At 35.6% G+C, this 19,808-nt stretch overlaps 3 protein-coding genes across 4 annotated transcripts; all 3 read right to left on the reverse strand.

The window, feature by feature from the left end:
• Positions 1–2,259: 2,259 nt before the first annotated feature.
• Positions 2,260–4,982, reverse strand: LOC130469967 (uncharacterized). Its single transcript, XM_056839518.1, has 10 exons — positions 4,830–4,982; positions 4,615–4,701; positions 4,455–4,505; positions 4,126–4,203; positions 3,974–4,027; positions 3,209–3,364; positions 3,004–3,132; positions 2,855–2,919; positions 2,635–2,734; positions 2,260–2,376 (listed from the first exon to the last, which is right to left on the reverse strand). Exons 1-10 carry the CDS (start codon positions 4,893–4,895, stop codon positions 2,260–2,262), a joined length of 903 nt encoding a protein of 300 aa, XP_056695496.1. The 5' UTR covers positions 4,896–4,982.
• LOC130469284 (uncharacterized) lies at positions 4,845–10,481 on the reverse strand. Its single transcript, XM_056838363.1, has 10 exons — positions 10,412–10,481; positions 9,694–10,290; positions 8,811–9,617; positions 8,509–8,586; positions 8,357–8,407; positions 8,149–8,226; positions 8,029–8,076; positions 5,311–5,388; positions 5,159–5,209; positions 4,845–5,027 (listed from the first exon to the last, which is right to left on the reverse strand). The coding sequence occupies exons 3-10, from the start codon at positions 9,390–9,392 to the stop codon at positions 4,902–4,904; spliced, it is 1,092 nt and encodes a 363-aa protein (XP_056694341.1). The 5' UTR covers positions 9,393–9,617; positions 9,694–10,290; positions 10,412–10,481; the 3' UTR covers positions 4,845–4,901.
• A 3,940-nt stretch (positions 10,482–14,421) lies between these two features.
• Positions 14,422–16,588, reverse strand: LOC130470475 (uncharacterized). 2 transcript variants are annotated; one of them, XM_056840675.1, is made up of 5 exons: positions 16,332–16,588; positions 15,966–16,136; positions 15,080–15,205; positions 14,809–14,997; positions 14,422–14,716 (listed from the first exon to the last, which is right to left on the reverse strand). In XM_056840675.1, exons 1-5 carry the CDS (start codon positions 16,407–16,409, stop codon positions 14,606–14,608), a joined length of 675 nt encoding a protein of 224 aa, XP_056696653.1. In that variant the 5' UTR covers positions 16,410–16,588; the 3' UTR covers positions 14,422–14,605. The 2 variants fall into 2 exon arrangements, with proteins under 2 accessions (XP_056696653.1, XP_056696654.1); XM_056840676.1 differs by lacking the exons at positions 15,966–16,136; positions 16,332–16,588 and adding an exon at positions 15,342–15,543.
• Positions 16,589–19,808: the final 3,220 nt, after the last annotated feature.

Consider the following 19,808-nt stretch of genomic DNA (forward strand, 5'->3'; position numbering starts at 1 on the left):
AATTGTTGTTGGATGATAAAACTGTTATTGGTCGCCGAAAGAAGCCAGAAACGAAAGAGTTTGAAGCTGATGTTAGGTTGCTTCATCTGATTGTGGCAAAAACAATCATTCCTCGTTTGGGAAACAAGGCTTCATTTACCTATCTTGACATGTTTTCTATGTACTGTATTCTAAGCAAAAAGAAAATGAACTTGCCTAAGTTTATACTTCATTATATGTCTCTTGCTGCCGGACAACAGAAACTTTGCTTGCCTTATGGAATGTGGCTCACCCACGTATTTGAAAAAAATTTGGTTGATCTAAGTGGGGAAACTTGTACTGAAACGATGAAGGGAGGAAAGTTGAAACCAAAGTATCTCTTCAACATAATGACTCTCACCGCTAACATGCGATGTAAATTGGAGGGAGGTGAATGGGTAAAGCCTGATGGTGATGGTAATTCACACTTGGGGGAGGATCAAATGGGTACCTCATCTGATGATGACGGTTCTAATGGTAAAAGGCGTAGACATCTGAAAAATAATTATTTCCCCCCTCCCGAGACACTTAAAAAGACATTAAGGTCGTGCTTGTTGGTGAAAAACATGTTGAAGGATATGTTTCCGGATAACTTTAGCACGAGTGAAATGCAATTGTTGAACGACCAAGTGGATGGTGAAATGAATTTGATGTTTGAAGATCCCAATGAAGACGAGGAAGAAAAAATGCCCCGGCCATCTTATTCAACAGCCGAAGGTGAAGGGATATTGTAGTGACAATAAGAATGCAGATAAACTTTGTTTTTTCATTAATATTGTTATTATCTTTTTGAATGATACGTCCATCCAACCTAAAAGCTACTCATAGGAATGCAGATGATGATCAAATCCATTGAAGAAGCTTACATATGTGGTCAAGTTGAAGAAGCGTTAATATGTGTTTAAACTAATATGTGTTTAAACTATCTCCTTTTTTGTGTAATATAAGTTGCAACTACAATGTTGCAGAATGCACATCATTGTCTTTTAAACTATGTGGTGTTTTACAACCTGTTAGACTTATTTTTTCTAGGTTTGTACTTTTGTGTTTAAACTATGTTCTGTTATACGGCTTGTCTTTTAACTATCTCCTTGTTTAAATGTGATTATATTCTACTTCTATATGCTGCTTCATTATGTATGATATATGCATGCAAATTCACATAACTTGGGAGGAAGGCGCAATGGAGTTAGCTGTGTAACTGTATTTGTAAGTGCTTCGCTTATGGAAGATGGAGGTCTTCATGAGGGAACAAACCGAACCCAACAGATTTGAGGTTAGGGTGTATTGGTATACTTGGGCGGTGGATGGCCATCAGTTTACAAGAACTTGATTTGTTCATTTGAACTTAATTAGAAGTTCATGTAGAATATACTATTACATACTTTGGATTCCTAATCAACGAAATGAGTATTATCGTTTTTAGTTTACAAGATATGTTGAATCTGATCAATTTAAACTAACAATTAAATCTACACAAAGTCTATGGAGTAGAAGGGTTGGGGATTTTCAGATTGAAGGAAATGCCAACAACTAGTTACTTACAAGTTTGAAGGATACGGCTGCAAAAAGGTTTTCTAGCTAATCAAGTTATTAAAACCTACTACTACTTTTTACTTCCTAAATATGTGGGTGCTAGAATCATTCATACATGTCTTACTATTTTATGAAATTTCATTGGAATCTTACAGTTAATGGTGAATGTGGAAGCATATAAACAATTGTTGAAAGGGGAGAAGATGGTGAAAGAACATGAGAGCCGGTTACAACGAATAGAAAATAACGTGTCAAGTATGATGACTGACATTTGTGCGATTAAAACCCAAAAACAGTCATTGACGGACATGTGTCTGAAGTTTACCAAGGATTGTGAATCTTTACTAACAGCCTCAAAGGTTATACTAGAAACGCTCGGTAAAGAAGAGTTCTCTATATTACTCATGCATTGTGGAGTAAATTTCGTGGTGACCGTGTTTTTTTGTATTGTTTGCAATGTAAATCAAATTTCTTAATTAATAAATTTTAATTAATGCTCACATTGAAATTGAAATAAACGAAGTGTTCAACAAACAATTAACAAAATCGTGCGTTGCACGGAAGCTAACTAGCTATCTGATGTAAATTGCCCTTCAACATGTAAAGTAGTGAAGGATAAGAGGCACATGCCTATAAACATTTACCTCAGACTACACTTCAAACATTTCCAAAATTGACAATCCTTTGTATTTGACAATAAGAACATTACAACTGCACATGATAGGACCCCCTAATTGCATTTTGGATGACCTTGTCCTTAATTGAATTATTCTTACTGCGAATGAGGCGCACCACCATCTTCAAACGCCAGTCTTCTACATCCTGAATAAAAGTTAAAGAAAATGTTACATGCATGTGACATTCCATTAAAACTAGCAAGGATCTTAGAGGAGGATGCATGGGTGTAGCTTTCCCACGATTCATACGGATCAAACCCCATAAGTAGGCTAGACTTTAGTTTACCAGTTACGTGTTTTTGTTTATTCGTACTTTAATTTCTGTACTTTTCCTTTTTTTTGTTGGACTTCGTTCCTTACTAGAAATCGAAAAAGAATTCATAACGAAAGTATGATGACTAACCATATCAAGAGGCGAGAATTTATGTTTGCTGAAAGTTTCTCCCCTGAGTGTAAGATTAATAATGTCCATCATTCGAATCACAAATACACCACTGTCGCATCTGCATATATGCAAAATATGTTACAAAATTGTAAACTTCATATAGTAACATATGATTTACAACAAGATAGGTACGAACGAGTATAGATCTGTTGTAATCCTGCGCTTTATCAGCATGTACTTGTCTATTGTACTGAAAGGCCCATTCTGCCTATTTGAGGAAAGACACTTTCTAACTTCTTGCATCTGGCACATCAGGGGAATTATGTAATCATGTTGCAAGGGAGTTAAATTTGCAACCTGTGTGAAATCGATGTTTTATTTCCTTACCATTCTTTTCAGAGCGTCATGATGTATGTTCCGTACTCTACTGAGAGGGTCGATCATATATGTTTTCTTCTCTATCATGTCAACTACCAGCAGGAACCAATTACGCTCATCTTGAACCGGTACCAAAATCTGCGAAGAAACAAAGCAAAGTATTTCAAGGAACTGCAACTGCTATCAAGAGGCATCACTTTTGGTATAGTTATACCTTGCTACAGGTTGACACTGATTTTGGAATTAAAGTAGGCAGAAATTCGTGCATCTTCCCATGATCTGTACTTTTTGGATCGTTGTGTAGTGTACAGCGTATACACACATGTTTAGGGTATGCAATATTTAGCTCCTTGCAAACAAAATCAATGACCTATCCACTCCGAAGGGAAACAAAATAAAGGTTATGCAGTAAAATCATGTCCCTAAAAACATCTAAATTCAAGTAATCCAAAACGTAATTGTCTTCGTATAAACTTACATCACTACTAATCGTTATTTTGGGATACAGGCTACACATCTAAACCCTCTGAATGTGTAGAAATCCATCTAAGCTGAATAACACCTCTCTATATCCCCAAACAATGAAGTTAGACCTAAACACTTGGTTTAATAACAAGAAAAGATTAGGGAGTGCAACACATTTTGATGAAGTACTCACTCGGGAACCTTAATTTTGTCAAATACATATTCACAAATGGCACGATCTTCATCACTCATTGCAGCAAGAAATTCTTTCACCAAAACCACTGGAGTTTTGTGAGTGTCGAGGTTGTGAACCTCCTCACCTCCTTCAGAATTAGTCCGAAATACAACCAATAAAATGTAAGCAAAACTTTTATCACAATTATTATCAGTAAGTAAAACATTCGGATCATTTTAAACAACCTCGACCATACATGCCCTCTTTTGGATAACGTTTATAAGGATAACCACTCTGTGACATCACAATTAAATTTAAACGATATGATGGCCAATTTACCTCTATTGCATTCGATCCAACATCTGCCACCAAAGAAGACACAGGTTGATGATCCTGAACAGAATTGAAGAAAACAATTTGTGTCAACACATGAAGCTTGTTAGTCAATTCCCAAATTTTTGAAATGTGTTGGGAAAATGGAATAATTGTACCATGGTTTCCGGGGGTTTATTAACATGTACTCCGTTGTTAAAAGCCAATTCTCGATTGTCTCCGATTTGAGCACCAACCTAGTATAGGGAATATCTTTCAACACATTATAAATGAAACACCTAATTTGGAAATTCGTTAACAAAAATTAAAACACATTTCAATGTAGCCCAAAGACATAGGATAATGATATGATTCCCAATTTACCAAAGACTTCCAAATCTTTTCAAATGAAATATGAAGTAACTAATTTGGAAATTCATTAAAAGAAACTAAAATAAATTTCAATATATCATAAAGATTTAGGTTGAAGATATGATGCCCAATTTACCTCTATTGGGCTCGATCCAACATCTGCCACCAAAGACTTAAGTTGATGATCCTGATTAGAAAAATGCATTTTGTTTCAATACATGCAATGATGCAATAGATTGGTTTGTTAGCCAATTCCCAAAATTCTGAAAAATGCTGGGAAAGTAGATTAAATGTACCATGATTTCTGAGGGTTTATTAGCATGTTCTCTGTTGTTAACTGCCGTTTCTTGGTTGTCTGGCTTGTCTCCAACATCAACGTCAACCTAGTTAGGAGGGAATTCTTTCAAATGTTTTTAAATGAAATAACAAATTTAGAAATTCACTAATAGAAATTAGAACGCATTTCAACTTAGCCAAAAGACATAGATAGATGAAATGATGCCCATTTTACCTCTATTGCATTCGATCCAAAATCTGCCACCAAAGACTGTTGAAGATCCTGAATAGAATAAAGCATTTTGTTTCAACATATGTTAGTCTGAAAAATGTTGGGAAAGTAGATTAAATGTACCATTGTGGCTGAGGGTTTATTAGCTTGTTCTTTGTTGTTAACCGCTCGTTCTTGATTGTCTCCAAATTCAGCGTCAACCTAGTACAGGGGAATATCTTTCAAATCATTTTAAATTAAACAACTAATTTGGAAATTCTTTAACAAAAAATTTAAAAAAAAATCTCAATGTAGCCCAAACACTTAGGTAAATGGTATAATGCCTATTTTACCTCTATTCGGCTTGATCCAACATCTGCTATCAATGACTTGGATTGAAGATCCTGAATACAATAAAGCATTTTATTTCAATACATTACGTAGACTAGCTTGTTAGTTAATTCCCAAATTTTTGAAATGTGTTGGAAAAATGGAGCAAATGTACCATGGTTTCCGAGGATTTATTAACATGTACTCCGTTGTTAAAAGCCAATTCTTGATTGTTCCCGATTTCAGCGTCAACCTATTAAATGGGGAAATCTTTCAAATCATTTTAAATGAAATAACTAATTTGGAATTCAATTCATTAACAAAAATTAAAGCACATTTCAATATAGCATCTTTTTTGTCACAATGCACACAACAAAATAATATCGAATAGGTGACCTTGTATCAACAAAATAATATCGAACAGGTGACCTTGTATCAACAAAATACTGTAATGTGTTTTGGGCATTACCAAAACTAACCGGGGTTTGAACATGGACTATCTTATTTAATAATAAATAAATCTATATGTATTTGTGTTAGGACCTCCTAATTATTTTTTGGAGTTACCAAATACTTTTGGAATTCCAGTTTATTAATTAGGAGTTACTGAATTGGGAATCATAAAGACTTAAATATCTTTGGAAATAAGATAATCAAGAGAGAGAGTGTTGCCAAATATCGGTAATTTCGGACACTCTATTTACTTATTTGCGTTACCGTTCACATGAAATTATATAAGAAAACAAACCCCCTTGGGTCGTGTTAGATAAATTAACAGGATTTAATGTATCGAACGAATCAAATACCAGCAAGTTCGTCACGACATGGTTTATTTATTATTTTAAGCATTTCCTTATCTAATGCGACCCTTAATCTATTAATAAATATATCTATTTATGTTAGGACCTCCTAAATATTTTTTGGAGTTACCAAATACTTTTGGAATTCCACTTTATTAATTAGGAGTTACTGATTAGGGAATAGTAAAGACCTAATTAACTTTGGGTCGTGTTAGATAAGTTAACAGGATTGAATGTATCGAACGAATCAAATACCGGCAAGTTCGTCACGACATGGTTTATTTATTATTTTAAGCATTTCCTTATCTAATGCGACCCTTAATCTATTAATAAATATATCTATTTATGTTAAGACCTCCTAATTATTTTTTGGAGTTACCAAATACTTTTGGAATTCCACTTTATTAATTAGGAGTTACTGATTAGGGAATAGTAAAGACCTAATTAACTTTGGGTCGTGTTAGATAAATTAACAGGATTTAATGTATCGAACGAATCAAATACCGGCAAGTTCGTCACGACATTGTTTATTTATTATTTTAAGCATTTCCTTATCTAATTCGACCCTTAATCTATTAATAAATATATCTATTTATGTTAGGACCTCCTAAATATTTTTTGGAGTTACCAAATACTTTTGGAATTCCAGTTTATTAATTAGGAGTTACTGAATTGGGAATCATAAAGACTTAATTAACTTTGGAAATAAGAGAATCAAGAGAGCGAGTGTTGCCAAATATCGGTAATTTCGGACACTCTATTTACTTATTTGCGTTCCCGTTCACATGAAATTATATAAGAAAACAAACCCCCTTGGGTCGTGTTAGATAAATTAACAGGATTTAATGTATCGAACGAATCAAATACCGGCAAGTTCGTCACGACATGGTTTATTTATTATTTTAAGCATTTCCTTATCTAATGCGACCCTTAATCTATTAATAAATATATTTATGTTAGGACCTCCTAAATATTTTTTGGAGTTACCAAATACTTTTGGAATTCCACTTTATTAATTAGGAGTTACTGATTAGGGAATAGTAAAGACCTAATTAACTTTGGGTCGTGTTAGATAAACTAACAGGATTGAATGTATCGAATGAATCAAATACCGGCAAGTTCGTCACGACATGGTTTATTTATTATTTTAAGCATTTCCTTATCTAATGCGACCCTTAATCTATTAATAAATATATCTATTTATGTTAAGACCTCCTAATTATTTTTTGGAGTTACCAAATACTTTTGGAATTCCACTTTATTAATTAGGAGTTACTGATTAGGGAATAGTAAAGACCTAATTAACTTTGGGTCGTGTTAGATAAATTAATAGGATTTAATGTATCAAACGAATCAAATACCGGCAAGTTCGTCACGACATTGTTTATTTATTATTTTAAGCATTTCCTTATCTAATGCGACCCTTAATCTATTAATAAATATATCTATTTATGTTAGGACCTCCTAAATATTTTTTGGAGTTACCAAATACTTTTGGAATTCCAGTTTATTAATTAGGAGTTACTGAATTGGGAATCATAAAGACTTAATTAACTTTGGAAATAAGAGAATCAAGAGAGCGAGTGTTTCCAAATATCGGTAATTTCGGACACTCTATTTACTTATTTGCGTTACCGTTCACATGAAATTATATAAGAAAACAAACCCCCTTGGGTTGTGTTAGATAAATTAACAGGATTTAATGTATCGAACGAATCAAATACCGGCAAGTTCGTCACGACACGGTTTATTTATTATTTTAAGCATTTCCTTATCTAATGCGACCCTTAATCTATTAATAAATATATCTATTTATGTTAGGACCTCCTAAATATTTTATATAACTCGTTATTTGTTGGGAAAGTAGATTAAATGTACCATGATTTCTGAGGGTTTATTAGCATGTTTTCTGTTGTTAACTGCCGTTTCTTGGTTGTCTGGCTTGTCTCCAACATCAACGTCAACCTAGTTAGGAGGGAATTCTTTCAAATGTTTTTAAATGAAATAACAAATTTAGAAATTCACTAATAGAAATTAGAACGCATTTTAACTTAGCCAAAAGACTTAGATAGATGAAATGATGCCCATTTTACCTCTATTGCATTCGATCCAAAATCTGCCACCGAAGACTGTTGAAGATCCTGAATAGAAGAAAGCATTTTGTTTCAACATATGTTAGTCTGAAAAATGTTGGGAAAGTAGATTAAATGTACCATTGCGGCTGAGGGTTTATTAGCTTGTTCTTTGTTGTTAACCGCTCGTTCTTGATTGTCTCCAAATTCAGCGTCAACCTAGTACAGGGGAATGTCTTTCAAATCATTTTAAATTAAACAACTAATTTGGAAATTCTTTAACAAAAAATTTAAAAAAAATCTCAATGTAGCCCAAACACTTAGGTAAATGGTATAATGCCTATTTTACCTCTATTCGGCTTGATCCAACATCTGCTATCAATGACTTAGATTGAAGATCCTGAATACAATAAAGCATTTTATTTCAATACATTACGTAGACTAGCTTGTTAGTTAATTCCCAAATTTTTGAAATGTGTTGGAAAAATGGAGCAAATGTACCATGGTTTCCGAGGGTTTATTAACATGTACTCCGTTGTTAAAAGCCAATTCTTGATTGTTCTCGATTTCAGCGTCAACCTATTAAATGGGGAAATCTTTCAAATCATTTTAAATGAAATAACTAATTTGGAATTCAATTCATTAACAAAAATTAAAGCACATTTCAATATAGCATCTTTTTTGTCATAATGCACACAACAAAATAATATCGAACAGGTGACCTTGTATCAACAAAATAATATCGAACAGGTGACCTTGTATGTGGATGAGAAAAATAATAAAAGTTATAGAGTACTTCTTACCTGAAGTTCATCATTCCCATAATTATGATCCTCAAACACCAGAAAATCATGAGTACCATCCTTTGTGGACGCTTTATCAGTACCATCCTCTATTGATGCGTTGTTAACATCCTCATCATGTGGTTGTTTAAAATTATTTTTCAATTCTGTATTTTGTCCTTCCCCTCCATCATTGTCTAACTTTTCTTGAACTATTTTGTGTTCAAAATCAATTTCAGTGGTGTCTAGCACAATTTTCTCCCTCATTTCTCTCTCATCTTCATCCACATCCACATCCATTTTCATACTATTAACTTCTTCAACTGATTCAGATTCACTTTTAGAAGAGCCTTCAACCAACTCATTTTTGACCTCCTTGACAAGATTTGCTATTGTAGTAACTGATTTGAGGATCTTGCTAAAATTAGCGTCAACATTCCTATACAGCGCAGTCAAAGAGACAATTTGTGTTTTAACATCACCCAAGTCCTTCTTAAGTGAGCCAATCATGATCTCAACATTTGCAAAATGATCCAGGTTTTCTCTATCCACTTGTTTCTCGTCACCTTTCACTAATTGCTTTTGTGCTTCTAATTTAACCATCAACTATATAATTCCACAAAAAACCATGAAAGTTAGGAGTTTAGTGAAATAATGCAAGTAATATAAGTATGGATTTACCTTTCCACAGCGATATCCACCTATCTTGTAGACAATGTACTTGTGCAGTGTTCTTGTTTTGTTGTCATCCCATAAGACAATTCTTGGAAGGTTGTACTTCCAAAGGTCATCCAAATCTCTTTGAATTGAGTAATTACAGAACATAATCTTCAATCAAAGTAGGTGACATTAGCACAATATGATGATGGGTGGGAAAACAATGTCAATCAATAAGGAAACGTACCATGAAGAACAATATACATCCACCAAATGGACCGATTTTGTTTTCTTTGTATGCCTTAGCTGCATCAACTAAGTTGTCAAAAATAAATTTCCCCCAATTTAGCAGAGGAATGAGGTCGACATTCTTGACAAGATGAACCCACCACCTTTTTGGCTTCTTTGTCGTTGTTGGGGCAAAAAAGGAAGTCATAAGTAGTAAAACAAATGCCCTCTTAAAATTATCATCGTGGGCTTCAAGTTTCTGAGCTATTGAAGACATAGTCTTGATGTCCAATTTCTCAAAATTCAAAGTCAAATCTTCAAGAGTTATGTCTTTCCATTCATCTTCACAAATAGTGTCACCCTCATCATTAAAACCTAATATGTATTGTACATGTAATGGTGTAAAGGTTTTCACCTCGCCGTTAATGTTGAAAGTCAAATTATACAGGTCAAATGCTTCCAACATCCAAATACACATACTACTTCTAAGAGTAAGGCAGTTGTATCTCAGTAAACATCCGAATCCAATTGACTGAAGGACATTTTTTTTTTCTTGTGAAAAACTTCGCACCAATGTCAAAATACCTTCAATGTCACAATACGCAGAAAAACCATCCTAAAACCAACCACAAGATACAACTCAGTTCTTAAATATGGAAGTTTTGAAAAATATACAAAGAGGATTTAAAAAGAGTAGGACAATAAACTAATCAATAATGAGACGTAAAGACATTTACCCCCGACAACAGAGACGACGGTACTTCTGTTCCACTGTTACGCTTCTTTGGAGTATTCATGTTCGGTTCACTATAACCACAAAATTCCAAACAGGGGCATATCATATAATTTGTATTTTGTATAATTGAGGCAAAATCACAAACATAAAAAAAAATAAAAAGTAAAATTCAACCAATTTATGGTTTCGATTTAAATTAAAAAACCAACCTCCTAATATATGTCCTCTTTGCACATGTCATATATTGTTGGCTATGTGTTTGTATTGTGATATAAAATCAGTTATAAGGATTTGTATGATACACTGTGCAGGGGCGGACCCAGCTGTCTACATAAGCGTCCAAAGGGACTCCCATTCCTAAAAAATGAAACCAAATTTCTTAGCCCACTTAAAGGAAAATGAAAACTAGCCCATATTTTGGCCCCCCATTTTTGAGTTATTCGGCCCTATTGAAAGAAATCAACCTTCAAGCCACGTAAACCCAAGATAGAAAGTGGAGTAATAGTAATTCTTTTTTCTTTTTCATTTTCTTTTGTTTTTATCTTAATTTCATTAGATGTTGACAGTAAAAACAACATACCTAATAATTGATTGATTATCACTCTCTCTTCATTTAATTTAAAAGTTTAATGTTTAAGTCAATTTTTTGTCTTGAGCACACTACGTATTTTTACGGGAATAAAATAGTGATATGGAGGTTTTTAGTTTCTATACCTTATTCAACGTTTTAATTAACATAATTTTTCTTTTTTACACAAATCTTCAGATATTTATAATATTTAATTAGGGAAAAGGTACCAACTAAGACCCGAAAAACATGAGGTTGAAACCCCAAAGCAATATCGGTAAACTAGACCTAATCCCTCCTTTTGTCCCTCTTCGTTCCCAAAAATTTGACAAAAACGGTAATGCCCATTACCCAAACCCACGTTGTAAAACCCCTAATACAATAGAGATCTTATTAAGCTATACAATACCTAGATTTGATATCTATACAATCCCACAACCTAGAATGCCAACTCATAATCATCCTTTTTCCTAGTGAGTGGCCAAAGTAGTTGTTAATTTTGAACTAGAATATGCATTTGAATTTTTTTCCCCTACTGGTCAACCACAAAGGCATTATAAATGAAAAATATTCAAAAAGAAATTCGAACTTATGACCTATCATATACGCAAGTCCTCATGTTTTTATCGCCATCTTAATAATCACCGACCGTGCAATTTATGTTATTTATTTTGGACCCCATTTTTTAGTTTATGGATCCGTCACTGACTCTGTGTATGAATTATAAATTACCATCGAAATTATTTAAGTCAGAGCACACAATAATCATTAAATACATACTCACTAATTACAATTACGAACCGCAAAGAATAACAGTGAAGTAGGAATTACATTGTGAAAACGACAACGAATTACAAGAAAATAGCACTTACGAGTTACGAATAAGATGCAGTTGGGTCGTCGTCGTCTTCCTGCGGTGAAAGCGAAAAAAACAAAAAACAAAAAGATACTACGATCTGGTAACAGAAGAGAAAAAGTTAGGGTTATTTCATTTATTTGGGATCCAAATTTCAAATGAGGAGCGTAAAGCCGTAAACATCGGCATAGACAAGAAAACTTGCCAGAGTATAATATATGGGGATATATTTAATTTGCCATGATTTTAAAATATGGTTTAAACTTTAAAGTGGAGTAACAATTTTTTTTTGTGCGCATTTATCTTTTTTTTCCTTAAAAGGTTGTGTTTATCCTTTAAGTGTTTTATTCGCTTTAAACTTCCATGTCATTATTATTTTTATTTGAGATGCATAATATTTTTTCATAAATGGATTGACAAATATCTAGAACTTTAATTAGTATTTTATTAAAATAAAAGAACATTTACTAACTTATAAAAATTAGATAATGGGAATTATGTATAACGGTTTTCTTTGGTATCGAATAAACTTGTGCATAGATTAATTAAGTAATCATTATATGATTATATTAATCAATTAAATATATTATTCATAGCTAATTAAGGTTAGATTTTCAAATTTTTATTTTTATTAATTTATTTCTTTTATACTATATGCTGCTCTTGTACATAGACGTCGATTATGACCAGATGTTTTTCTAAAATTTAGCCCACCTACGCTGCTATGTACATCAATGGAAAAAATTAAATAATACGGAGTACACTCTAGATTAATGCATGACATTAAATATTACGTAGCATTGTTTTATTTAGAATCTTGTTGTATTGTTATGCATTGATCATATAATTTGACGGTAGAGTAAAAGAAAACAACAAAATTATTGTTAGAAGAAAGCAATTACCTGACACTTCTATTAATAGGAAATGTAATACTCTGCTTTCAACCAATTAATCCCTAAAAAATTAGGTATCACATTTAGGTTTCTAGGGAATTTTTTATAACCGATCATATTCATAACAACATACTTCGTATAATATAAAAAAAAATAGGAAGTAAATAAAGAAGTACTCTCTCCTTCCCTTAATATTTGCACCGCTTTCCTTTTCGGGTCGTCCCTTAATACTTGCACCGCTTCTATAAATGGAAATCTTTACCTATATTATATTATTTCTCACACTTACCTACTACCCCACCTACCCCCCTATTCCCTACAGAAAATCATTTAAAAATCAACACCCCTCACTCACCACTCACCACCCCTTATTAAAAAAAATACCACAATATCAACAAACACCCATTAAATTAATAAGTCAATTCAAATGTGTTAAACTCCGCACCGGTCAAACCAGTGCGAGTATCAAAGGACGGAGGGAGTAGTATATTAGGGAACAAATTAATAAAAATAAAAAGGCTGAAAAATCTAGAACTTTAATCTTGACTGTTTTTTTTTTCTTTTTTCTTTTATCCACTTCACGTGTGTTTATAAAGCAGAAATTAGGAACTTTTATCCTCTTCCTCTGTCACACTCTATTAGACGCCATGTAAGACTCGAATTCCGAAATATTTCCAACTTAGACAGTTAGACGCCATCAAAACAAAATTTGAAGCTGTCAAATTGTATTTCTCTATTAATGTTCTCAAATTATTCCATCTACTACTATCCTTATAATATACGAAGTCCTAATTCAAACAAATCTAGGATATATAATCGTATTAGAGGACTAATAGCTACTCCGTAGCAATCTAGACTCCTAAATAATCAATATCCGCGTTGGTTTTAGGAGCGATTAATTGGTCAGTTTTGGTGGTTTTTCCTTTTATTGATGTTTTCTTAGTTTTAATATTTGATGAGGTTAGTAATTATCAGGCCTCAAAAGAAAAATGTTAGTAATTATCTTTTAAATTAATTTCCTTTTATTATTTATTATTATTATTGTTATTATTAGTAGTATTGTATTATTATTATCATTATGTTAAAGGGGATGAATAATAAAAGGGCAAAATCGTATTTTCCACCTCTAAATACGGGCGTTTTTAAAAGCACGGGCGTCAAATAACGATACACAAAAATAATAATCCAAACTACCAAAGATAGACATATACGGGGTAGTATGGATACGAAGTATAAAAGACAAAAAAGGAAAGAGGAGGCATAAAAAGCGGAAGTCAGCAGGAAGGATCGAAACCGAACTCGGCTGCAGCTTTAACAAAACCTAAACAACCACTGAGCCAATCGCATAGTTTATTGATTTTATTTTCGCGTACAATTATTATTCGCATTTTTTGTAGGCTAATGCGTCATAAAAATATTTTTTACTATCAATGCAATATTTTTAATATGAATATGTAAATAAGGTAGTGGATATAAATTAAAGAAGGAAACACATATTTATTATATTTATAATAAATTAAAATATTAAGATTTTCCTACCTTTTTTGTCACATTCGCCCATGTATAATAGGTTATATAAGTTAAATATTTTATTTTCCAATTACGTTCATTGTGATCGAGATTGACGATGGTTGCATGTGACACGGCTTAAAGGTCGCATGTTACGAACTTTATCATTTACGAATAAAATAATATCCAAAAACATAAATTAATTGTCTTATCAAAGTAAATAACCAAAGCAAATGATTGAAATTAGATCAAACCCATACCCCTCCTTTCAATCACCACAAAAAATAATCATAACAGCCATCCAACAGTTTGGCTTGCAGAGTAGTAATGGCCAAGGCTTATGAAAAGGTTTACAAAATCCATACCAACTCATTGTTCCTCGTCCTTCTCCGAATAACTTGTTTTCATTTTTGACTCATTCAACGAGCTCAGAAAAAGCGTCTCACAAAAGTTGAGCCTATGATTTTGAATTTCGTTGGGCTGAAGATATTAAAATAGTTGTTGTCAGTGAGAATGTATCAAGAGAGCACAATCTTTTGTACAAATATTATTGAAGGAATTGACAATATTACCGTCAAAGTTATGTGAGCACAATCTTTAATGTCTTCAGCGTCTAAGTATCTTAGAAGGTACACTCCGAAATCAACTCTTAATTTTGGAGAAACATTTATAATATGTAGGGTGTAAGTAGTTGTGTCGCCAAACAACCGAAGCATCTGCTTGTCTTTGTCATTCATGTATTTTTTCGAGCATCTGTTAAGCTATTGACAAACCCCACAATACTTGTCATCTAACTTTAGATGTAATAATTCATTATTAAGGCAATGCAATGTACAAACTTACCAATTTAAGTACCCTTTTCTCACATTGAGCGTTCACTGCGACAGATCCAACAATATATTTTACTTGAGCAGCCAAATCAATTACAACAAGAAACCAATGGTCTTGTTCAAATAAGGGGATATACACCTGAGAACGAAATAGTATAAGACTTGATTTAGAGAGGTCAATATCCACACTTTTTCTAAAGACATTGTAAAACCATAATCCTACACATTATGGTACATTAATTTTCATGAAAAAAAAGATATTTTAATTTCACTACCTGGTTAATCTCATCCAACTTATTTCCATGACTGTACCAGATGAGTGAATCCGAACATTTTATACGTCTAGAGGGACTTGATATATCATCACCCACACTAATTGAAATAAGGTTATGGAAATAGGTGGGTAAATACAATCTATTCCGAGTAGAAACACGATGAGACCATTCTCTTTCGAACATGTCCAACATATAAGCATCGATGAACCGTTAGTTAAAACATAGTAAATTCAGTACACATTAAATTAACGAATATGATGAAGGTTGCAACATGCGACCTTTAAGTGAGATAAGGAAATAATAAGGGTCTAAGTTATCAAAATTTTCACCTTTTGGGGTCTAAGTTTATTTTTTTCACCTTTTGGGGTCTATCTACAATTCTAAGTTGTGTCACAATGATGACATTACATACTTATGTGTAATGATTTGAATTGGAAACTAAAATATTTAACTTATATAAACTATTATACATGTTTCAAAAAGGATAGAAAAATCTCAAAATTCTAATTTGTTTCTTCTTTATATCGACTACCTTATTTTACATAGCCTACCTGACAACTATTTACGACATTTATCATCACCCTTAAATTAATCATGAAACACAAGATTCGCATTGATAATTACCTCGGGGTCCATCTCTCCACCTTTAAGGACAGAACTTGCATGTTTTGCAGTACAATTGACACATTCTACATCTCGATAGTAAAAATACTTGTCCTTGTCCGTACTCAAATCAAGTAAGTATAACATTGGTTCACGTACACTTGGGTGTAAAACCATTTTGTCATCAACAAACTGAAAATTTCACAAATTATTAGAAATATACTTTGTACTACGTATATAGTAAAGTTTGAAGGTTATATCGGATAAATTAAGTTGTTTAGGAATTTTAGCAATCTATCATAACAAGTAACCCACAACAAAAGAAACAGTAGACATCCAAAAGTTTTAAAGTTGTGTAATATTCCGTAGTAAATACAAAAAACTTACATTGTCCATGTTCTTTTCTGATTTAGATTGGATCATACCCTCCAGATCATCCAATATTTTTTGTGTGTCATTAACCATAATCCATATATTTCTCAGTATCTCCTCACACGAGACATTTCTTCCAATCTACACTTAAAGCAAATAAATTCAAATTCAAATAATGAGATTACCATGAAACATGAATAATTGTACAAGGAAAAAAACACAATAACACAAATTAAAACAAAGGGAAATTTTATTTATAAAAGTAAATACTTCGTACAAAAAACTTACGTCGTTCACATTGCCCATGTTGTTTTTTGATTTATATTGGATCATACTCTCTAGGTCATCCAATATTTTTTTTGTTTTGTTGGCCATAACCCATATATTTCCCAGTATCGCCTCATAGGATACATTGTATCCCGTCTACAAAGCAAAAAAATTCAACAATCGGGTTACCATGTGTTTGGGCTCCCAATTGATTCTCTATTGGGCCACTAAGTCCAAAGCCCAATGGCTCTAAACAAACAGCATCAAACCCACCAATGGCTAGTCAGCCATCCATCAAGGCCCAAGGCCCAATAGCAATAAATGACCTATGGGCATTTATTGTGCAAACACTATAAATAGGCCGCCAAGGTTCACACCTCAAGGTACGTCCAATTTATCGCCTTAAGACTACTCTTCTAGAGAACTTCTCTCTAGAATCCGAGCATCATTCTTACTTAGGCATCGGAGGGGCTTTCCTCGGAAACACCCCCGAGGCTAGTAACTTTGCTCTTGTGCAGGTGAATTCGGACTCCACTCATTCAAACAAGCAAGATCTTCAACACATACAAAAGGGCCTTCATTCGAAGCCCATTGTTTCCATCTTTACAACACCGGAACAATTTGGCGCCGTCTGTGGGGAAGAACACTTCAAAGCCTTTGAAAGACATCAACCACCTCTTTCCGCGAAAATGGTGAATGATGTTGTTAACAATGACGACGATATGATGGTGCGGTCAGATTCAGAATCTGACCAAGAGGGGCACCCTCAATCGATGGCGAGGTCACAGCCAAGCAGAGCTACGACCGCCACAAATGCAGGACCTCCGATTCCAACTAGGGAAGAGCTCACTGCGGCCATGACCATCATGCAAAACTTCCTCTTCAATGAGAAGCAGCAAGGACTGGCAAACGACCGCAGAGAAGAGAGGAGGACCAGGCGAAGGCTGAACGAGCCACCCAGTGCGGAAGTGTCCAGACCCGAACGAGAACTCCTTCCCTTGACAGGGACACACTTGACGTCGAGGTGGACGGAAAGCACGTGGGACACCCAAAAAAGGGCACAACAGCAACCAGATTGGTTTGCGAGACCATCGCCTACTCCAACAGCTCTCCAAAGCGAATCAACTACTCGTAACACTCGGATCCGAAGCTCGGTGCTCAGCAGGTTGAGGCCCTCGGTCCACTCAAGGTTAAGACCTTCGATCCACACGAGACTCGGGGTAGGTGAGTCGAGCAGATCTGGCGAACGACCCGAGGTCAGTAGCCGAGAAAGAAGAAGAGACAGGAGGCATGATCGAACCCCTAGCCCCCATCGTACGCCCGAACGTTCTAATCATAGAACCTCGGCAAACGAAGGCATCAGGGCTAGACTCGGGAAAAGAATCATGACTCCTACGTCATCCCCTTTCTCGGACGAGCTGATTATGGAAGAAATACCGAAGGTAAGACTGCCAGCTCACCTAACCTACAGCGGAATCACAGATCCGAGGGATCATGTCATCTCCTACGAGCAGCAAATGTTCTTGAGTCCCTACTCCGAAGCATGCTGGTGTAAATACTTCCCAACCACGCTAACCGGAGTGGCGGGAGAGTGGTTTAGATCGCTGCCGAAGGGATCGATCAAGAGCTGGAAAAAGCTGAAAAAGAGATTCTGCACACAGTTCGTGAGCAACAATCGCCCCGAGCGAACCACAGCAGAACTGACCTCAATCCAACAAGAAAGAGACGAAAGTCTGAGAGAATTCATGGCCAGATTCATGAAGGAATCAACAAACATACCAAACTTGCAGCCAGACGTGGCCATCTTCGCCTTGAAGCACGCGCTCCAGGAAGGGAAGTTCCGTGACGAACTCTCAATGAAGAACCCCTCCAGAATAGCTGACGTGCTCCAAATGGCTGACGCGTTCATCAGAACCGAGGAGTTCAACAAGGCCGCTGCAAGACTGAAAGGATCGTCGGATCCGAGAGACACAAAGAATACCCAGAGCAAGCCCGAGGGTAGCTCAAGGAAGGGGAAAGAGAAAGTAGGAGCTAGAGAGATGAGCCCGAAGAAAGACGGGAGAAGGGGTGAACTTCAACCCAAGTACACCAACTACACTCCACTAGCTCTGCCCCGAAAGGAGATATTCAGCCTCAACAGAAATGACGAAAAGTGGAAACTACCTGGGAAGCTCAAGTCCAACCCAGCTCGGAGAAACAAGAACAAATGGTGCGAGTTCCATGATGACTTCGGTCACCATACCGAAGAATGCAACTCGCTGAAAGACAACATTGAGGACCTCGTTCGCCGAGGCTACCTGAAACAGTACTTGTTAGACCGAAGGGAGGAAAAAGAAAAGGCCGCAAGCGGCAAACAACACGAGCAACCCCAGAAAAGGGTCTACGAAGCAACAGGGCACAAGAAAAATGACATCCTAGTGGTGTTCGGGGGACAGAAGTCTGGCCAGGCCAGCAAAAAACACCTAAGAGCCCTCTCCCATCGGGTCAACTTCAGCGCGGTGGGAGACAACCAGCCACACCCCCCGAACATGACCTTCACTGCTGATGATTGCTTCGGAGTCCAGTACAAACATGATGATCCTCTGGTCATCTCCATGGACCTCAATAACCACAACGTACATCGAGTATTAGTCGACGGAGGAAGTGCCGTCAATATCATCTTCAGAAACTGCTTCGAGCAGCTGATCCTCGAAGAGCCAGAGGAAGCACTGACGAAAGTCAGTTATCCTCTGATCGGATTCAACGGATCCGCAGCTATCCCTCGAGGAAAGATCACCCTGCCAGTCACAGTGGGCGAAGGCCAGGCAGCAAAAACCCTTCGGGACGAATTTTTGGTGATGGACTGCGACTCCGTATACAACGTAATCATGGGGAGAACCATGATTCACAAGATGCAAGCAGTCCCCTCCACATACCACCAGCTGATGATATACGTCTCGGATGCAGGATTCGCCGAACGAATCAGGGGTGATCAAGAAGTGGCGAGAAGAACCTGCCACACTGCTGTCCGAAAGCCCAAACTAGAGGACGGCCCCGAGGAAGAAAAAGGAGCTAAGGGAGAGGAAAGCGAGGCAAAAAGAAGAAGAGCAAGCACGAGCAGCTTGTCTCCCGCAGAAGTTGATGCTCGCCCCGAAACCCTATCTCCCGAACCAGATCAAGAAATGGAGGATATCTTCCTCGAAGATAATTCAGACAGGAGCGTCCGAATAGGCAAGGGCCTAAGCT

Source organism: Spinacia oleracea, chromosome 3, assembly GCF_020520425.1.
Source record: "Spinacia oleracea cultivar Varoflay chromosome 3, BTI_SOV_V1, whole genome shotgun sequence".
Classification (NCBI taxonomy): domain Eukaryota; kingdom Viridiplantae; phylum Streptophyta; class Magnoliopsida; order Caryophyllales; family Amaranthaceae; genus Spinacia; species Spinacia oleracea.